At 38.9% G+C, this 19,565-nt stretch overlaps 2 protein-coding genes across 5 annotated transcripts in view; one reads left to right on the forward strand and one right to left on the reverse strand.

The window, feature by feature from the left end:
• WASHC4 (WASH complex subunit 4) overlaps positions 1 to 3,249 on the forward strand; it is a 38,201-nt gene extending 34,952 nt beyond the window's left edge. The window contains exons 33-34 of one of the 4 annotated variants that reach the window (XM_021536111.3): positions 186 to 261; positions 946 to 3,249. In XM_021536111.3, coding sequence (XP_021391786.1) covers positions 186 to 253 — 68 coding nt within the window. In that variant the 3' untranslated portion in view covers positions 254 to 261; positions 946 to 3,249. Of the gene's footprint in view, positions 1 to 185 lie in introns of all 4 variants that reach the window. The other 3 variants (XM_077783371.1, XM_021536119.3, XM_021536103.3) reach the window with 3 other exon arrangements.
• Positions 3,250 to 3,284: 35 nt separating this feature from the next.
• The window catches only part of APPL2 (adaptor protein, phosphotyrosine interacting with PH domain and leucine zipper 2), a 33,455-nt gene continuing 17,174 nt past the window's right edge, over positions 3,285 to 19,565 (reverse strand). The window contains exons 5-21 of the mRNA XM_077783372.1: positions 19,361 to 19,448; positions 17,147 to 17,188; positions 16,971 to 17,029; positions 15,858 to 16,004; positions 13,624 to 13,706; positions 10,884 to 11,042; positions 9,707 to 9,895; positions 9,346 to 9,388; positions 9,211 to 9,267; positions 9,008 to 9,096; positions 8,405 to 8,557; positions 8,229 to 8,281; positions 7,263 to 7,437; positions 6,591 to 6,627; positions 6,345 to 6,485; positions 5,616 to 5,663; positions 3,285 to 4,806 (exon numbers count right to left, since the gene is read on the reverse strand). Coding sequence (XP_077639498.1) covers positions 4,678 to 4,806; positions 5,616 to 5,663; positions 6,345 to 6,485; positions 6,591 to 6,627; positions 7,263 to 7,437; positions 8,229 to 8,281; positions 8,405 to 8,557; positions 9,008 to 9,096; positions 9,211 to 9,267; positions 9,346 to 9,388; positions 9,707 to 9,895; positions 10,884 to 11,042; positions 13,624 to 13,706; positions 15,858 to 16,004; positions 16,971 to 17,029; positions 17,147 to 17,188; positions 19,361 to 19,448 — 1,692 coding nt within the window. The 3' untranslated portion in view covers positions 3,285 to 4,677. The remainder of the gene's footprint in view (positions 4,807 to 5,615; positions 5,664 to 6,344; positions 6,486 to 6,590; positions 6,628 to 7,262; positions 7,438 to 8,228; positions 8,282 to 8,404; positions 8,558 to 9,007; positions 9,097 to 9,210; positions 9,268 to 9,345; positions 9,389 to 9,706; positions 9,896 to 10,883; positions 11,043 to 13,623; positions 13,707 to 15,857; positions 16,005 to 16,970; positions 17,030 to 17,146; positions 17,189 to 19,360; positions 19,449 to 19,565) is intronic.

The raw sequence follows: 19,565 nt of genomic DNA on the forward strand, positions 1-19,565 counted from the left end.
TTCTATTCCTGGTTTTATATTCTCCCTCATTAATTCTGAAAGATTCTCTTGGAAAATTATTTCCAAAGAAATGAGAATGCTCCTAAGGATCAAGATAAAGAAATGCAAAAGTTACTTAGGATTTGAGGGGTTTTGTTTCAAACAGAGTGTTAAATATGATCCATGCCTTTTTTTTATCTTTGTAGAAGAATCTGGTAAAGCAAGCAATGGAGATCTTTCCAACTCTACACCTGTGGAGCCTGTTGTGAAATGACATGGCTGGTATGGGTGATGATTACTTACTCAAATATCTCATGTCCTTGTCTTTATCAGTAACACTGTGTAGGAGCTAAAGCACTAGATATGATTTACTTGCTCTGTTAAATCCAAGAGAAAATGTACAGTAGTATACTAGCATCCACTGAGGCTAGGTCTGTGTTTGTCTATATTTCCTGTAGAAACTCCTATTTTTCAGGAGTTTGCATTATTTACAACACTTTCTTTAGATTGAAAATAATTTAATAAAATGATGACGTTGGAGGTAGTTATTTTAAAGTATAAATGTGCAGATTAAAAAATCCTTATTAATTTCTAGATGCATTCTCGCATCTCTATGATTGCATTTAAAAAAACCCAAACTCATAGGCTGTTGGTCCAAGATTTGAACTGCCATCTCTTCAACCAGAAAAAAAACCTGAATCCAGTTATTGGCTGTATCTGTTACCCAAAAAAGAATTGAGACATGTCATTGTGCAGTCCTGTTGCATTTAAGGCAGTGACAGATTACACTGTGGGTTTAACAGTGTATGTTGTGAGTGTATGTTAAATGTATTACACAAAGTGGAAATGCTTATTACTGTTTTATTCTAAACCCCCTTGTTATTACTATAGACAGTATTTGTACTGTGGGAAACATAGGATCCCATCAAACATTTATTTCCCCCTGTTTTTGTCCCCTTATCAAAGAATGGGAAAACAAGAAAAGCAGAACATAACAAATTACTTCTCATTTCATACTGAAGGTCTGATTTGCATCCACAGAAGTAAGGAAATCCAGAGCCAAGACAGAACCACAATCAGCTCTTCCTTTTATGACCAGACACTGTGATGGGTGTCTGTAACTATTAAGTGATCTTACAGTTCATTAACATGTTGTGCCTAATTGAAAGTTTCAGCCTCAATTCTGTATTTCCTAGCCTTTGTAGGTCTGTTGTACCATGTGTTGTTCATACAGTCTTACATGCCTGATTATTAACAATAATTGCACTGCAGGCTCAGAAACTGCGGAACACTGTGAGAACTATTTAACATCTGTCCATGCCTGCAAGTAGAGGTTCTAGATTGTGCAAGAATTACTTGGATTCCTAACTTAAGTAGCTAGACTTAACTTAAAAGAAAATACCACCTTTATTAAAATATACAGGTGTGTTTTAATCTCCCAGAACATTAACACCCTTCTAGTTCTTACCAACCAGAATAAACTACTCCAGTCAGTCCAGCTGAGAGAACTACCCTTGGTGGGGGTTTTTTTGCACTCTTAAACTATTTTTAGACCAAACTTTCTTTAATATTTGTTTTAATGGTTCAAATTGTTCCCCCCACTCTTGGATCATTGGTTCAAATAATTCCTGACATACTTCTGATTTGCCCTTTCCTGCCAGTCACTTCAACATTCAAACAGCAAGGATGAATGTTTTGTTGCAGCTGGAAAGACCAGACTGATCTGAACTTTCATTTGTTGGTTCTGACAACACAAGCTTCATGGGCTGTTAAAATCAGCTGGGCTCATTAAAGTTTTTATTTTTAGTTCATTATAACTGCCCTAAAGAATGCTGCATTACTTGATTTACATTTTTTGCTTTTTGATACAGGGTTTTTTTTTAATTTGCGTACACTATTTTGACCAAACTGTGCCCACACTGAACTCTCAGTAGCATTGCTGAGATCAGCATTCTTGCTGCTGCTTCCCATCCTGCTGCAGTTGCTATGGACAGCCTTCCACATTCCCATCTCTGCTGAAGTCACCTAAGTTCGTGGAGTGGAATGGCCAAGTGCTGCATTTCCTTCTTCCACAGCAATGGCAGAATCACCCATAGATGGTGTTCCTTTCCCCAGGATGGCCTTGCTAGGGAGCTGTGTGCAGTCAAGACACAGCCCACACTCTAGTCTGCACTTGTATTTTCCCTTCTCCATTTTTTTTTTCTTTTGGAAAGACATTATCTTGCTAAGGTAAGACTTTGCAGTTGAACATAAAGTGAACTGAGCACTGCCTTCATGTATGGTGGTTAACAAATTAATATGGTTCTGGTGATGGAAATTCTAGAGGAAAGACATAGCCTATTTTTATAGATGCCTGTTTAATCTGGGAGAACTGAATGTATACTCTATGTGGCAAAAATATATACATACACAAATATGTACAGTGATAATAGAGCTATTCTTGCTAACACAGGACTGTAGTTTGTATTCCCTTCTTTCTCTTTGTCATGTAGCAGCATAGACATGCAGAAAGATTTTTCTCATCTGAAATCCAAGGTGGGTCCTGGGTTTGGATATCATGAGTTGCATTAAATCCTTTTTTCTCCCCACAAGGATATGGAAGGGGGGCAAAATTCATGCTGTGGTGCTACTACTCTTTCTGTTGCTTGTGACCTCCTGTTGCAATTACAGGAACTAAATTGACCCTAACTGGTTGTCTGGAGATGAGACAGTGGAGCTAAAACAAAAAATCCCCTAAACTGAATGAAACGTGCTCATTCAGAAATCTCCAGGGGTGGTAGAAGTGAGGATGATGAGCTTTCTGCAGGGACATAAAAACACATGTAGGAATTTTTCCTTCAGGACAGGGCTGAAGGCAGGCTCTCACCCCCAGCAGGCAGCTGTCACCACTGCCCTCAGGTGTTCAGCCTTGTGCCAAGGCTGCTGGAAGAGCAGCAGCTGCTCTCCAAGGGGTTGTGGACACCCAGCTCCCTGTCAGCCCTGCCATCAAGGGTTTGCATGGCCCCAGCAGCACCCAGCTGCTGCAAACTCCTGGTGCTGAAGGGCATATTCTGCAGGTCCTAATGCAGCCTGGAACCAGAAAAAAATTTGAGTTGCATCAGATGTCCATCAACAGCTGTTTTCAGCTTCTCAGGTACAAAGGACCAAATGTAATACTTAATGTTTCCTAACTCATTGTGCAAAAGGGCATTTTGTTACTCCGGTCTCTTTGGTTTGTGAGTAGAGAACATTATGTACATAAAACTGTGTTAATAAATGCAATTTTGAGAACCTCACTCCCAGTGTTTTCAATAACACCAGTTCAGTGGATGTTAATTTTTTTAATAAGACAGCTTCAGCTTTTATTTACGAAGAAGTTTTTCTATCAGTTACTAACAGTTTTCTTCCACAGCACTTTTTTAAACACTCAATAACCAGTTAAATTAAATTTATTCCACATCAAACACTTCCAATCTGGGATCTTTCAGATACTGTTGCACAGATTCTGCATATGGAAAATCTAGTTTCTTGGTCACTAGAAGAGTTAAATTAAGTTTGAGGAATTTCATCCATTTTTTCTAGGTACCTTATCTTGATTAATAGAACCTATACTACAGATTACAACGCCCCCCCCCAACAGCTCTTTATTTAGTCTATTTTGCAAAGTAATGTTGCTGATGTTTTCAGGATGGAAAAAATATGTAAACTTGTTATCCAAATCTCTCTAGTGTCTAATCTCAGGAATGTATTATGAGACTTGTCAATACATTGTAGACTTATAATCTAATGTTTTATTGCTCAGTTTCTTAAAACCAAAGGTTGCTGGTAGACTCAGCTGTTGCATGTCACCACAATGTTAAAAATGCAAAGAATTCTTACTATAAAAGTACTTATTTGTCCTACTATCATCATCTCTGGCAAGAAACCTAACCATAGAAAAACTGCACGCAGCTAACATGCCACATTCATTGCCTACTTTTCAGGTTTGCATGTCAGTGGTGTTTAGAATAATAAATCAAGGAGGTACAATTTGTCCATTATTTAATTACAGAATGTGAGAGTGTGGCCCCCTGGAAGGTAAGAGTAGGCACTTAGATTTGTTTTGTAAGCTTTGTCTAGATGCAATATAAAAATAGATTATATTAATAGGAAAAATTTAGTGTTTAACAAATTGTTTTGTAAATAGGCTAACACAAAAAGTAAATCTTGTTACACATAAACTAGACTAAAAATAACTTCATCTGAAATAAAGTAGATAGTGCATTTTTAACCTTCATTCAGATGCACATAATCATGCAAACTATAAAAATTGACTATGGTAGGAAATTTGAGGCCTGATATTTGTCAGAGGAGCTGGCAGCTCACACGAATTTCAGTGGAATGAGAGGCTGCTGGCCCTGTAAATGTAAGAAATGCCATTAACCCTCGGTGGCTGACAGCTGTGCTCTCCTGCCCACCAGCAGCACTGGCCTCCAGCTCAGGACTGTCAGCTCCCCAGCCACAGCTCCACCCTACACACTGACAAATGCTGAATGCCTGAGTCCTGCTGTGCTTCCACTGTAAATCCAGAGGGGCTCTGCTGCAGAGACACCACTGCTCTCCAGCAGGAAAGGGCAGCTGGCCTCAGGTGTGTGCAGGTGACTGAAAACCAGAGATTCTTGCAAAAAGACTCCCTGCTTTTCTACTCCCACACAGGCTGCAGGAAGTGACAGGAGCTGCTTATGCTTCTGATTCCTCCCCTCCTTCATGCATGGTTCCATCCTCTTCTGACACATCATTCAGAAGCATGAACTTCCCATCACTTGTTAATGGCACAGACTTCATTAGCTGAGCTAATGCTTCTGGATCCTGAAGAAAAAGAAGAGAGGTCAGCAAGCTGCAGCAGCCTTTGAGGAACATACATTTCCCAGTGCTTCTTGCTTAGCTTTGGCACCTTTGGTTTTTTTTAAACAAGGTTTAGAATAAAGATTTGAAACATAAATAATACCTTTCTGGGTATGTAAAGACAACCCTTGAGTATTTAAGAAGAAAGAAAAGTAATTATTTTTGAGTCTTTATTTTGCTGTGCTTTAGTTATTGAAAAGAAAGGAGAAAAGTAACTGTCTCAAGAATTTATTATACACATGCTTAGTGGTTGTGACTAAAAGCTCACTGCACAGCTGGTTCTGAAACCTTAGCAGCAAAAATATACAGCAAATAATAATGTCACATCTATATAGATAAAATATATCTACAAGGGACAGGGTAACTCTGCCATTTCTTTTAAGTGGAAAAACACTGATTTTCATCCCTAGGTGGGGAAAGAACGAACATTTCTAGAAGTGAAACAGCAGCGTGTGTGATTTACACATCATCCCAAAGAGTTGGTTTGGTTTTTTCAAAACTTTGCTCACAGCTTTCTCTCTGACATGAACATTTAGATTTGTGTAATTTTGAATTTGAATTGAGGTGGCACATTTTTTCCTCAAATCACATTACTGTGAAATTAAACAGGTTATTTTTGCTGTGTTAAATAATGTCTGCAAAACTTTGTAGTTAGGAGGAGTAGCAGGTGGTTTTGGGTTTTTTTTTTAATGCAAATCAGAGGTACCTGGACAGTGCAGCCAAAAAGCAGACCATGATGTATCATACAGATGTAGAAAACGAAACAAACTTACCTTCTGTGCCGCAATAATTTCTTTTCCCAAGCTAATGGCATAGCAAATCTAGAAAAAAGAAATACATGTAAAGTTTAATTCAGTTCTGGTTTGTTTTTTTTTTTTTTCTTGCTTATGAGTAAACCACATGACTGTCAGTGCAGAGTTAGACTTAAAACCAGGCCTAAAAGCAGAGGTGGAATACCAATCTGCTGTGCTAACTACTGATAAAGAAAACTATCTCAGGTTCAACTTCAAAGCTCACAGGGGCTGGTAAATCTTTGTACTCAGCTTGGTCAGTTTTAGTCACCAGACTTTATTTCCACACTTGGGGCAGTGTGTGTAAATGTTTGTAGGGACAAAAGTTCTCCATCCCACTCCTTATTTCTGTTACAGCAGGCAGCAAACAGCCAGGGGTGTTGGCACATGTCCTCCTTGTCTGTGAAAGCTTCACAGCTGTACATGTCTCAACATAACTGACATTCCTTTTGTTAGTGCTGCTGCTGGACAGCACTTTCCCATCTCTCTTAATGCTGGGATTAACAATCCCATCCTTTCCTCCTTACACATGCTGCTGCATTATCTGTTAATGTGGTCCCTTTTAGACATAAGCCAGTAAAGGCTTGCATGGGTTTTCTTGGCCAGAAATTGAGCTGCTGTTGCTTTTATAGCACTGTTTCCCAGATGTGTAAGCCAAGAAGCCCCAGACCTGTTTTCTAAACAAAGAATTTTATTAAATGTTACACAAACCTTTTCCCCTTCTGTGTTGCTCTCAAAAACATATGCACTCATGGATTCTTCTCCCAGAGGTTCACTGAGGTGGATCACAAAACCAATCAGCCTCCTGTTCTCCTGATGGGCAGCAAACTGTGTCACAGTGGCGAGTTCAAACTGGAAAATTAAAATAAATAATTTGTTTTAGCCAGCTCAAGTTAGCAGGTTAGCTTAGGTTGTTGGGACTAAGTAGTCACTGGTGTGATAGAAAAAGTTACTTACACTTGCTCGTGTAACTTGGGTTTGAGGATCTATTAACCTGCAATTACATGTTGGGGAAAAAAAAGAAAATTATTTTAGAGTGATTCCTGGTAATTTCAAGGGCCTTTATAATAGAAAGGCAGTAATTCCAGCATTTTTACAGATGAGGAAATCTATGCACAGAATCAAGTGCTTTAGCTGTGATTGGCAAGGTTCAAATCTAGGCCTTGACTCTCAGCTGCCTGACAGGTACAAGTCAGAGCACCTTTCTGAGTCACTTGGAGAGGATCCTGAATGCCTGGACTAACACAAAAGGCAGAGGGACATAAACACACCACAGCTAAAGGGAATGTCTGACATCAGCATTTTCTAGTGGCACTACTGTCAAAGGACACTGTTAGGAAAGAGAATTTTCCAATCCATTGTTTTGCATCATTTTTTATATCTTTGCAGGGTCTTATACCCCCACTACATGCCTTAGATAGGGCATTCTTACTACTTGGTCTGGAGGATCATTTCTAGGTACCAGAGAATAAAAAACGGAGACATTTCTTTCAAGAGTCTTCAAGAGACTCTTGGTATCTTGCTTCCTCAAAGGTTGTGTGCCTTAGGAAAACAAATCCAACAATACATAATAAATCACAAATTGTATGAAGAGAAGATAATATTGACAAGTTAAGGCTTTTACAGAACCTCAGGTTCCTGCTGGTGACCATGAGGTGGGATTCAGTCATGCGGAAGATGTTGTGAATGGCCCGAGCAGCCAGCACTTGTCTCATGGCTTCATAAATCACCTCACACGTCTCATCCGACTGAACTGCCATGGACCCCAAAAACCGAACCACGAACATCTGCTGCAGCAGGGAGTCTGCAAGAGAAAAACCATCACTTCCTTCACTGTGCTACTTCAACTTTCCAGTAGCTCAAAGTATCAATGGAATTATTTTATTCACTTTGGAAATTGAAGAGTAAGCCTGTGGTTGGTGACTGTCATGAGTGGTGGCTTTCTGCCATGAGTCACGCAGTGCCCTGACCCAGTTTCAAACTGTGAACAGGCAGCAGTGTGGAGGTGGGGAAGGAAGTTACTGTAGTTGCCTGGAAGCTTTAAAAGTATGACTGGTCCTTTATGCTTCATTTGATTAGCTAGTAAAATTCTCTGGCCTATTTTGCTATTGGGTGCACATAAACTGTGATGAATTTAGGACTGTGCACAAGCCTTGGCTTCCATTAAGCCTGTACATTCTTCCCTTTCTTCTGTGTCCTTCTGACCTTCCATACATCTGGGCCCAGTGAGATTTTCACCAAATCCTTCCTTGCTCCTTGACTGTCACTAGAAGATTTAATGACAACTAAGCAGCCATTATGCAGCAAAGCCATTGATCAGGCTCCATTTATGGCCAGTGGTGAGCAAGGGAAAGCAGGGCAAATGTTCAGAGCAGGAGGTACTGCTTTGGTTCTGAGAGCAGTTTTCTGACAGGGCTGTGGGTTCCAGGCACAGGGGAAGAGAAGAGCCAGGGCTAAGCCCTGCATGTGCTAGTACAGGAAGGTCACTTTACTATGGATTTGTTACTTCTGCTCCATCGTGTCAGGTGCTTTCCTTAAGGGACACAGGGTAGCTAAAATCATGACTGATTTTATCTGGATGAAAGAAGCACTGACCTTCCTCCTCATCTTTACTGCTGTCTTCAGATTCCCCAAATGGGTTTGCACGCCTGTGAAATAAGAATTAAAACTTGAATTACAGACTCTGGTCATCACCACTAACAGATGCTGCAATACTTCACCTTGCCTGAAATCACACTGTCACAGTGATGGATCACTGTCTCTGGCCATACCTGCCACCTCTGTTCTGGTCCAGAAATTCCATGGCGGGCAGTACGATATCAAATTGAATTGGTGTTCCAGGAGCAATGAGTTGTGTGGAGTCTTGAATGCCAGCTGATCCACTGGGAATTATTTTGTCATTTTCCATATTCTTTACAGTCTGTCTGAAGTGCAAATGTAAAAAAAATATGTTTCTATCCATCAGCAACAGCCTACCTTTGCTCTGGAAAGGAGACAAGATTATCCAAAAATCCAAAGCAGGATTGAACCACTATACAGACAGATAAGGTATTTTCCTACTTACCTGTTACTGAGAACTCAAATAAAATATATTTTTTAACCTAGTATTATTTAGGACAAAAGTCAACATTGGTATATTAAATCTGAATGCAGATAACTCAGCCTGGGCTGACTTTAAGCAATAAAGTGGCTATTTGTCTCCCTGCCCCATCCATATTCAGAGCTGCATTATCAGCAGAGACCTGGACTTGTATCTACACTTCTCAGTGACAAGCCCAACATCTTAAGACCCCTGAGCCCCAGGCTCAATACAACTGCTCCCTGCAGTTGTATTGAGCAACACAGTCCCTGCTCCATGTAAGAAAGAACATTACCTGGGGTGCTGAACTTCGTGTTTTTTTCCCAAGCTGGTAATGGGAGTCACTGCTTGCAGGGCTGTCTGATTTAATTTGATTGCAGCTGCCTATGAAAACAAGACAGAATAGCTCTTTTAGACATGTAGTTTACCTTAGCATGTTGAAGAATAATGGGACAGCAAGTTGAAAAAATGGACTGAAAGATGGAAACAAGCTCCCACCTCTGGATTGTCAGTGAGATAGATCTGTCTGGAGATGTTGTTGATGGCACATATCCACTAGAAGGGAAAAATGAAACTGAGGTCTTCAAGTTTACTTGTATGCAAGAATAGTAACTTAAAAGAAAATATTTTTACCTCCTCGTATTCTTTCTTGCTTTCTGCTTGAAGGGTTATACCCCTAAAATATAAACACAGCATGTAAGTGCTAACAGTGGACACCAGGACTGCTAGACTGCAGTGCTTATAGTAATACCACCATGCTTTACATCCATTAACTACCACAGGAACAAGAATCATGAATAAGCTGCAGCTAAAAGACACCACATGTGCCATTCAGGCACTTGTGGGGGAGTATTGGAAGGAATATGCTTTCAATTTGGAAACACCCTTCTGGAAACCCAGAAAAGCTTACTACTACAGCAAGCAAGTTTTACAGGAAAGAGCATCTGAAGGGGTAGGTTTGACTGGCTGTCCTCAAACAAAACCTGTCTCATACGCTTTGCCTGTAGGAGTAGTGATCTGAAAGCAGTATCTTCTGTCTTCACAGTCCACAGCCATAACAGAGCAGTTATCCAGGTCCTGAATCAATCCTCCAGCTACTGCTCCCCTTGGCTGACACATCAAGTTGCCACCTTGAGTGAAGAAATAGAGTCTTTCCCAAGTTGTAGTCACCAGACCTGTTTTACTGATGAGAAGATGCAGTGGGTCATTACTGCTTAGAAGTAACAGGTATGAAACTGCAAACATATCCTGGTGCTAATCAGAACTTTATGTTCACTCTGGCATTTTTCTTAATGACGGGTGTCTGTTAAGAAGAAAAAGGAGCACCTGTTCCTAGCCGAAACTAATCCTTAATGAAAGCTGATAAATTAAATTAATTCCAAACATCCAAATTAAAAATCATATATTCTAGCTAAGGAATAAAAGAGTATTGACATGAAATCCTATGAGTGGTTTCAGCAAAAAGAATAATAATATAAATATGCATCTACTGCAGTCGTATCTCGGAGTCCATCTCTTTCTTAGCTACAGAATCCTATTATAGTGTAATCCAGCTTTTGGAATACCAAGAGAAATTACTAGATGTACACTCACAAAGAAAAAAATTACTGGATCAACAAAATAATAAACTGATATTTAATCAATCGCATAAATAGGGTTATTATATGCCACCAGTATACCTAACTTCTGTGGAAGTTTATGGAAAATGTGTAAAATCTGCAGAGGTAATTCTACATATGATACAAATTCAAAGTTGCAAACTTGCATTGTCCATAAAGCTTTTATTTATGCAAAAGAGGTTATTAATAAAAACATGTATTAACTACAAAATATAGCTGCTTTTGTAAACACTATGTCTTTTTTAAGATCTGGGAACAATCTGAACCCAGTCTCATCAGCTTCTAATTTTTTGCCACTTGAATGCAGGAAATTTTTCCTGTAGGTACATTCAATCAAGAAGTAAAATTCTGTTTTCAGAAAAATAGTCTCAAATGCCTCTAATTTGGTTAAAGTTTCAAAAACACATTTCCAAAGATGACAGAGGTACTCAGAGGATGAAAAGTAGAGCTACCAATCCTAGGACCCTCAAACATTAATACCTGAGGAGTCCTTATGACTCTCCCCCCAAAAATGTAGCCACTAAACAAACCAGCAGATAACAATCTTCTTACTTTCTAAGATTAAGGTAGCCAGCCTTCTGGATGAGATTTCTATTGATGGTAGGTGAAGTTACATCAGAATCTGGGGTGTAAACAGATTCATTAACTGCAATTAAGTCCTGCTGGGATATTCTCATTTTTTCAGCCTCGGCATCCAGCTCTCCCTGTATGCTGAAAAAAAAAAAAAAAAAACAACACAAAAAGAAACCCAAAGCCATCATTAACCATTTATACCAGGACACAGGTAACATCTGTAAGCCAAAATGAACAAAAATACCATCTTAGATTACCTTGGAGGGTAGTTCAAAGATGAAATTAGTTTTTCAAATAGTCTTTATAGGAAATACTCTTTTGTGATACTGAAATGAGCACATGAGAAATGTTGGAACATGTTGAGAAAGTAGAGTTAAATTTATTTTTTGAGAGACAGCTTCTAAAAGTAATGCTTCTATGAATCTACACTGCTGAACACATACAGACATTACCCTAGTATAATGGCATAGTTCAAAGCAGGCTGTACTACAGGATCTCTTGGCTTTCTTAGAACTTTGTCTAATGCCTCCAAGGCTGTAACACACAGGAATTCCTGCCTTGACACCACCTATTAACTGGTCATGGATTTTCATTAGTTCAGAACAATACAGCAGCAAAACCTGTATCTCAAATCTCACTTTAGTTTTAATTTTTTGTTTATAATACTGTGTTCTGCTTTGGTGTGATGCAGAAAATATCAGATCTGAATTAAATTAGACCATATTTTGCAAGCCAATGCCTTTCTAATCCATCATGAATGTCAAAATAAGAATTATTTAAATTCAATTTTTAAACTCAATGGAACTATGCTGTCAGTTTTCATCTCAGAGTTATTTCAATCAATCTTTTGATCTGTCATTTTTTGTTGCACCACAAAATGCTTTTGACAAAACCTCCCTGGCACATTCTTGGTTTCTGAGGCGTATTCCTCTTCCTAAGATGTGCTTCTTCCATCTCCGAGGTAGGAAGAAAAGTGCTGACAATTCTTATATAGTTATATACATTTGTGGCAATTAGGCCAAGTGGTCACTGAGAATGTGTTAGTATTACTATAGATATCTCCTGTGTTTTTACAACGTTAGCAATAGTCACTGTATAAATGAAAATGCTTTTAAATACCACTGAAATTCTGTAGCTGCACAATAGGTCACATCAGCTTGTTGTTCCAAAAAAAACAAGTATGACAAGTAAAAAGCTTTTAGCTTGACTAGCAAGGAGATCTGACTCACTGAGGCCTTGTGATCCCCAGCAGTAAGGAAGGAGTGGAGTGGGCAGCAGAGTTTTCAGTGGCTGTGCAAACTGAAGTCACGAACCCCTGTCCTGTGTCAGTAATTCTGTGCAGCACAGAACCATTCCGAATTCTACACGCTTCTCTTTTGATTTTTCCACAGACATCACACTCTTTTACTAGTTACATTTGTGTTGGACTTCCAAGCTTTACTGTGTGACAGACTTTAAATGCAAAAACCAGACTCATCAAAATAACTGAGCAGCCTATTTTTGTTTCCATTTACTACTGTACACTGTCCAGAACTCAAATTCATCTGACTGTGGAAAACAAGGGCTTATTCTATGGTGAGGATCCAATGGCAGGATCCTCCCTGTGCCTGCAAGACACAAGTAAGATGCCCTATACTTTGTAAATAAGACACTATTTCAATGGCATTTAAAATCTGTACAGTCCTCCAGTCTGCACAAATGCTGTGTAGACTGTGTAGAGGGATTAATTTCCCAAGTGAGCAAAGATATAGAAGTATAGAAGTACAAAAAGTAAAAAATCATTTAGTGAAATAATCTACTGTACAGAGCAGTTGTTTGTAACATGGTTCTCAAATTAACAAGTATTAATTATTTAAAGTGCCACTAGAGTTAGAGTAAATAATGACTTGGCTACAGCTTGATACAAAAAGAATGAAGGATTAAAGTCAAGGACTCAGCTGGGCTTATATTATCTTTATGGTCCATTCCAATCCCTTAGCATTTTATCATTCTATGAATAATATTCTCTCTATTAAGATTACATTTCAAGTGTAAAGTTTACATTTACAGGGACTTAATTATAAAGAAAATCTTCACTACAAGTAGAGGATGTAGAGGGGAGGTGAGGAGCATGTAGAGGAGAAAAATGATCACAAAATTAGGAGTACAAAAGCAGCTTACTGAAATTTAAAACTTAGTCAAAGTAGGTTGAACTCTGGACTAATACAACCTACATTGGATGCAATGTATATATTCCCTTGTTTGCCTTGTGTAGCTACACCATCAAACACTTTAGGCCCTAAATCCTTATTTGAGAGGTTAATGGGTTATTGTTGCTGTATTATTACAGAAGACCCAGTAAATATAAATACCTATAATTCACAAAGCACCTTAATTCTGTTATATTAATACTGTTACTGTTAACCAGTTTCTAGCCCAAATGCCATGCTTTTCTGTTCATGAAGAGACACAGGGGTGTAAGAAACCATGTGAACACTTTACAGTATATGGTTTCTGACTATACTGTAAAAATACTCTCTTCAGTGTACAGACAGCATTTTCTTTTCCATGTTTCCTTTCTATCTGTTGCTTCAACAAAATATGTCCAACACTGCAATGTAAGCATGGAAGGAATCTCATTAGAAGGAGAAAGAGGCACTCTCTGGTATGTGCTGAAGGTTAGAGCACTACTGCTCGGACTGCAATGGAATGATAAAAGCAAACAAAAGCACTGGGTTACCTCTGAACCATGTCTGAAACAGATGACAAAAAGCTGTCCATCCTTTTGGAAAACATCTCTGCTCCTTTCTTAAAGAAGTTGATCTGAAAAATACCAAGAAAAAGGGCACTGAAGGCTCTCTTGGCTTTGGCAGACAAGTAGCAGATTGTGGGAGTGTTAACAGTGCTCCCATTATGACTGCAACTTTTGGCGGGCGATCAAACACATGGACGAAACAGCTGCGTTGCCTTTCTTGCTACTTCCCACTTTTGCAACTCTCCACCCTTTCACACACAGATAAGCTGCTGGCTGCTGACAGGTATGTTTCCAAAGAACTTGCCAAATGACTCAAATAAGAGAACAGGTAGCTTCTCCCACACCAGCACTGGGCAGGGCTGGGGCTCGTGGTGTTAGGAACTGCTGTGTGCAATGCCATCCTATCAAAGGGAATGGGACACAAATCATCCATCAGATTTAGCAGTCCAACCTGAACTACCAACTGCACAAGGGAAGTTTTCAAAGTGCTGTAGCAAAGTCAGTTAGGAAAGTATAGCTGCGCTTGCAGAACTCTCCAGGGCAATTGGTTGTATCAACTAGTTTTATCATGGGTTTTGTTCTACTGAAGGAGCTAAAAAAAAAGCTACTAGGGCCAAAGTGCACATTATGTAATAAAAGATTAATTCTCTTAGCTGGTATGTCTCAGAAGGCATACAATAAAGTAAAGCACTTGGTGTAGACTTGACCTTGTATTATCTGCTGCAGGGCACAGTCATCATTAAAGCCTACTGGCAACTGCATGAAACATGCATATAGACAGGATGTGTGTGCAATTAATTAGGGAAAACACAAAAAATCAGTGATCAACTCTGGGAAGAGATTTATAAGAACTTCTTGGATGTTAAGCTATTTATTAGCTATTTCAACCACTTTTACTTGTGATTTCACTCCCTTTCCCTAACCTTGGGACCTCGGATTCCCAAGATTCAAATTTCTGCAGCCATGTTATAGACCACAGCCTCCCTTTATAAAGGAGAGAAAGAATGCCCTCCTAAATAATGATTCACCTATTCTATTTCTGAAGCCTGCTTCAGGAGGAAAGAGCTGTAAATTCCACTGATGATAAATGCTGATGCCAGTTTTCAGGTCAGGTGAACCCTCTATTAGCCACTGCTTCTTCCAACATTTCCTTTTGACCTACTAATTTGTTGGAAATGTGAAACTGAATACACATGTTTGAGTAATTAATTAAGAAGATACATATTTGTGCTGAAAAGCAGTTCACAATATTTAAGCATCAACTGGATTCTGGTTATTCAGTCATTCCATGACAACCTGACACTTCCCTGTATAAAGCACTGAGATAAGGCAGTTTTGCCAGATGAAGTACAGGGAAAGAAAGTTCTGTTTGGCTTCCAGTAAAGGAAATCAGTGCAGTTATTTTACTTAGGATAATTACATCAGAGAAGCAGTGTGAACTCCCATGGTGGAGAAAGTGACTGAATCCTCATTTACTACCTATTTTAAATGAGGCACATGGGCTGCAAAAGACAGAAGTATGCAGATGATGATGAGCCACACTACAATCTCAAACAGAACACCACATCCACTTTTCCTCTTTTCATAGCCCAATTCTTATTTTCCAAACACTTTCTTTCATCAAAATCGAAGACCCTTAAAATGGGTGATAGTGAGAATCAAGTGCTGTGATAATACTGGTTTGTTGATCCTCCTGATATCCTGGAGGGTCAGACTATCAGACTTGAGAAAAGTTCTATCAAACTGCTGTTAGAACAAAAATTAGAAAATGGATTTTCCAGCCTTGTGCTCAATCTTCTCTACTGTTCTGTCCTTCCAGCTCTCCAGAGCATGCTCTGCTCCTCATCGTGCACACTCCTCATCAGTATGCTGAACATTATGTGCCAGGAAGGGAACTGCTACATAGGAGAGTTTGTGCAGACTGAGTAAACAGTGGAAGTAAATGCTACTACATTTAGCTCAGCTGTGAAAAACCCCTAGGCTGATTTTGCATAGAAGTGTATTGGATTTTCTTTTCATTTTTTTCTTTCCTGAATATCTAAACATTCAACTATCTGCCACAAACAAAATCTATTGTTATAATCTAGGCAAGCTGAATGCAAATTGTTTCTCCCCCACCCTCATTGTAATTTGTCAAGTCTCAAAATAAATCCAGAACCACAACATTTTACCTTTCCCAGGAACACATCTAAGTGATACAGACACTTCACTGTCAATACCTGTCCTCGTGTATATCCTAGCATAGGTTCCATCATAGCCACTCTCTTCCTGTACTGCAGAGCGTTCAGGGCACAGTAATATTGCAAGGATGAAAGGTGCTGCTTTCTTCTTGCATTTGCCACTTCTTTTGCAACTTCTGCCTTAAGCTGAACAAAAAATAATAGAGAGGTTGATAGAGTGTTACTGAGTATATGGATATATTTACTGATCATCTTTGAGTTATTTTTGAATCACTCTCATTACAGAACTTCTCCAGGTTAAAATGAAGGATGAGAAAAAAAGAAAGCAAATTGAAAACCCAAAGCAAGTACTTCCAACTCTTCTCTGTCATGATACTTAAACATTTAGGAAGCCCCTGTGACTACAAACTATGTAACTACCACCACTAAAAATCTGGATCAGATCTCTGTGCAAGAAATTTATTTGCAGCTGAGATCACAACACAAGCCTGCTAGTGCAGAATTCAGAGGTGAGTAATTCACAGTATGCTATATCACATTGTGCTCTGTAAGGCATTTCCTTTCAAGAACCATCCTGTAGAACAGATTCACTCTCAGGACAAGGCCAGCCATACACTTTTTGACAAAGGGATGTATTTTAGAATAGCAGTCCAGTGGGCAAAGAAGGAGGAATGTAGAGCAATCCCACCCAGAGAGTTATGGGCATTGTTAAGGTGAATGACAGGCCACACAGAGTAATTGCACAGGAGGGTACATGCAAAGAAATGCAGAGCTTTAGGAACAGCAGACACAAGGCTTCATGGCAGCTCACAATGAATTGTTCTCAGTGATGCTGCATCACCACCTCAGCTGTACAACACTAGGCCTATACAAAGCTATTTATAGTCACTTGGATTGCCTTTATCTGAAAAACTCCCATGGATCTGGAGGGCTCTAGTTGAGCACAATATTTCATCACTTGCTTAACTTGGAGAAACCAGGTGTAAGTGCTGAGTTGATGTTTAAAAGCTTTGTGTCTGCTTGGAAATGAAAACACAAGTATTCTTGAGCTACTGTGAATTTAAGCAATGAACTCTCCAAAGTTCACAATGAACAAGGATGCAGACAGAATGGCTGATGAAAACATTCTATTTGCCCTTTCACATTTGTTACCTTTTCATTTTCTTTCCTTTTCGGTAACCTGCTATACTTTGCCATGGACACGTCATGTTCTGTAGACAAGGAATATTATTTTTTTTTAAGAAATGTGATGTGTATGTGCACAGATTACACATGTCTTCTTTGCTCTAACAGCTGCATATGAATATAAACAAAAAAGGGACACATACCATTGCTAGCAAGGCCAAAGAGATCCTTCAGTGTGCTTACTTCTGGAAAAGAGAAATCAAATATTCAAAGTAAAATCAGCTGTGAACATTTTGTTCAACTGAGACCTGTTATGGCATATTTACTGTCCAAGTCACTCCAGCCCTTCCACAGCAGAGATACATACTTTGTGCTTATCTTGAAAATGCTAAAGTAGATCAGCTGCTAGAGAAATGAAAAGGCAGCTAGCTAATTAAGGGTGGAGTGAGTTTATTTTACTGAGCAAGCTGCCACTCTGAGAAAGATGCCCTATCTGCCCATGTCATTTCTCCAAAGAAGCACCATTTGACTATGTTTATTCTGACAAAGGCCCACCACTATCATACAAGATCAGCCGTTCTGAACAACCTGACAGTGCTTATGTGATACCCAGCAATTTAAGACCCACGGATGTAAGAATTAAAGCCTTTTTCCTGTACATGGAACTCCCTCACTGTGGACCATTCTTGCTAAGCTGCTCTGTGAAAAGAAATCCTTATCTAACACACCTGACTGCTGGATATGATGCTTGCATTACAAACACTGGCCATGAGATTCTGATACAGATAGGGAGAAGACAGACTTAAACAGGCAACATAACTTCACAAGTGTTGGGCACAAGTTACTCTTAGTGTCCCCACCAACATATGCTGCAACTGGCAAAAATTCACTGAAAAAGCTACAAAGAAAGCACATTTACATGAACAGACATTATGCAACTGTAAAAATACCAAGGGGAAATTGTAAGATGTCATCATGGTCTCTCGATTATTTTTAACATCCTACTCATTAATCAGTTTCACTCCACCATTTTTCCCCCAGAATGCTTCATTATGACTCAGATGCAGAAAGACAGAAGACTTTTCCACTTGTAACTGATTTGTATTTAGGGGTTTCTACAATCTTCAATGTATAGATGTAACAGGATCAAAAGTAAAAACAGTAACACAGTTAATTCTTCCTTGCTTCCTTGTTTAATCCCTCTATGAAATTCCAGTGTGGCCAGGTCTCTACTAAAAATGCTCTTCTACAGACTGCATCAGAAAATGTGATGGATAGAATTTAAAAAAAAATTGAAAAAACTGACATCCAAGGAAGTTGAAGAAACTTTCATTTTTTGTCATGCAGCAGTTTGGTTGCAGGCTTCATATGCATTTTTGTATCTTTTTTAATAAACAAGAGGGAAAAATCCATAAATATGGAAAAATAAGTACTATATCTGAGGCCACATGAAAGAGGTGAGGAAGTGTTTATATCATCAACATCTTACCATCCAAATTCTGCTTTATATTTGACAGTATATGCTAGAAAACGTATTGTTAGACATCTGGATGGCCTCACAATTTCCAATCAGATCCTATAAGGAACTTAAACCAGTCACTATTTTGCTGTAGTCATTTTGTCTCACATCAAAATGATGTCTACAAGAAGAACATAAGTGGGACTGCAACAACTGAAATGAGCAGTGGGGAGAGAGAGAGACAGAGAGAGAGACAGAGAGAGAGACCGAGAGACAGACCGAGAGACAGACCGAGAGACAGACCGAGAAAGAAATGCTGCTGAAAAACCTCACATTTATGTTGCATAAGTAGGTAAGACTGTCTTTGACCTTGAATATGAGCTTTTTTCTTTTGTAATTACATCAAATGTTTTTGCTACTGCCTTGCTGTTTAAGTAATGAAATCCCAGTATCGTGAAATCAGGTAACTTGCATGGAACTGACCTTGCATGGCAAGAATTTAAAGAGGATTTATTCCTTAAAAAGGAAGGAATATGCTATTCTCTGAAATTAAAACAACATTCTTGCTTGTGCTTGTCAAACAACCCCAAACTCCTGAAGTGGAATAAACACTGTTTGTAAGCCTGATTCACTGCTAAATTTCCCTTCTGGCAATTTAACTTCAGTGACTTCAGTGAGATTACAGTGGTATAAAAGCACAGTGACCCAACAAAGAACAAAGCCTGTGTATTTTTAAACTTGCACCATATGGTGCATAAAATGTTATGTGGTGAACTTGGTTTTGTCTGAGTAAGAGCATGCACCTGTCAATGAAATTCTGTAGCAGAAAAAAAAAACCCCACAAACTTTTCTGTGAATCATCAAAGAACAAATTAATACATGGCATAACATCTCAGTTTATAATGAAATAAACAAGAAGGAGCATATAAGGAAAACAGAAACTTAGAATAAAATTTACCTGTGAGATCTTTTTCTCGAAATTGTATTATTGGGAGAACCATTGTATCTGCAAGCTGTTTTGCCAGTTCAGAATGAAGAATATTGAGCTGAAACAGAGAATTGTTCTAAGACCCAATGTAAATAAAAAAACCCAGACCACAGAGAACATCAAAACACACCAGCCATTTGTGTCCAGTGGATATAATGTACTTCAATGCTTGAAA

The sequence above is a fragment of the Lonchura striata genome, chromosome 5 (assembly GCF_046129695.1).
Source record: "Lonchura striata isolate bLonStr1 chromosome 5, bLonStr1.mat, whole genome shotgun sequence".
In the NCBI taxonomy this organism is placed as follows: Eukaryota; Metazoa; Chordata; class Aves; order Passeriformes; family Estrildidae; genus Lonchura; species Lonchura striata.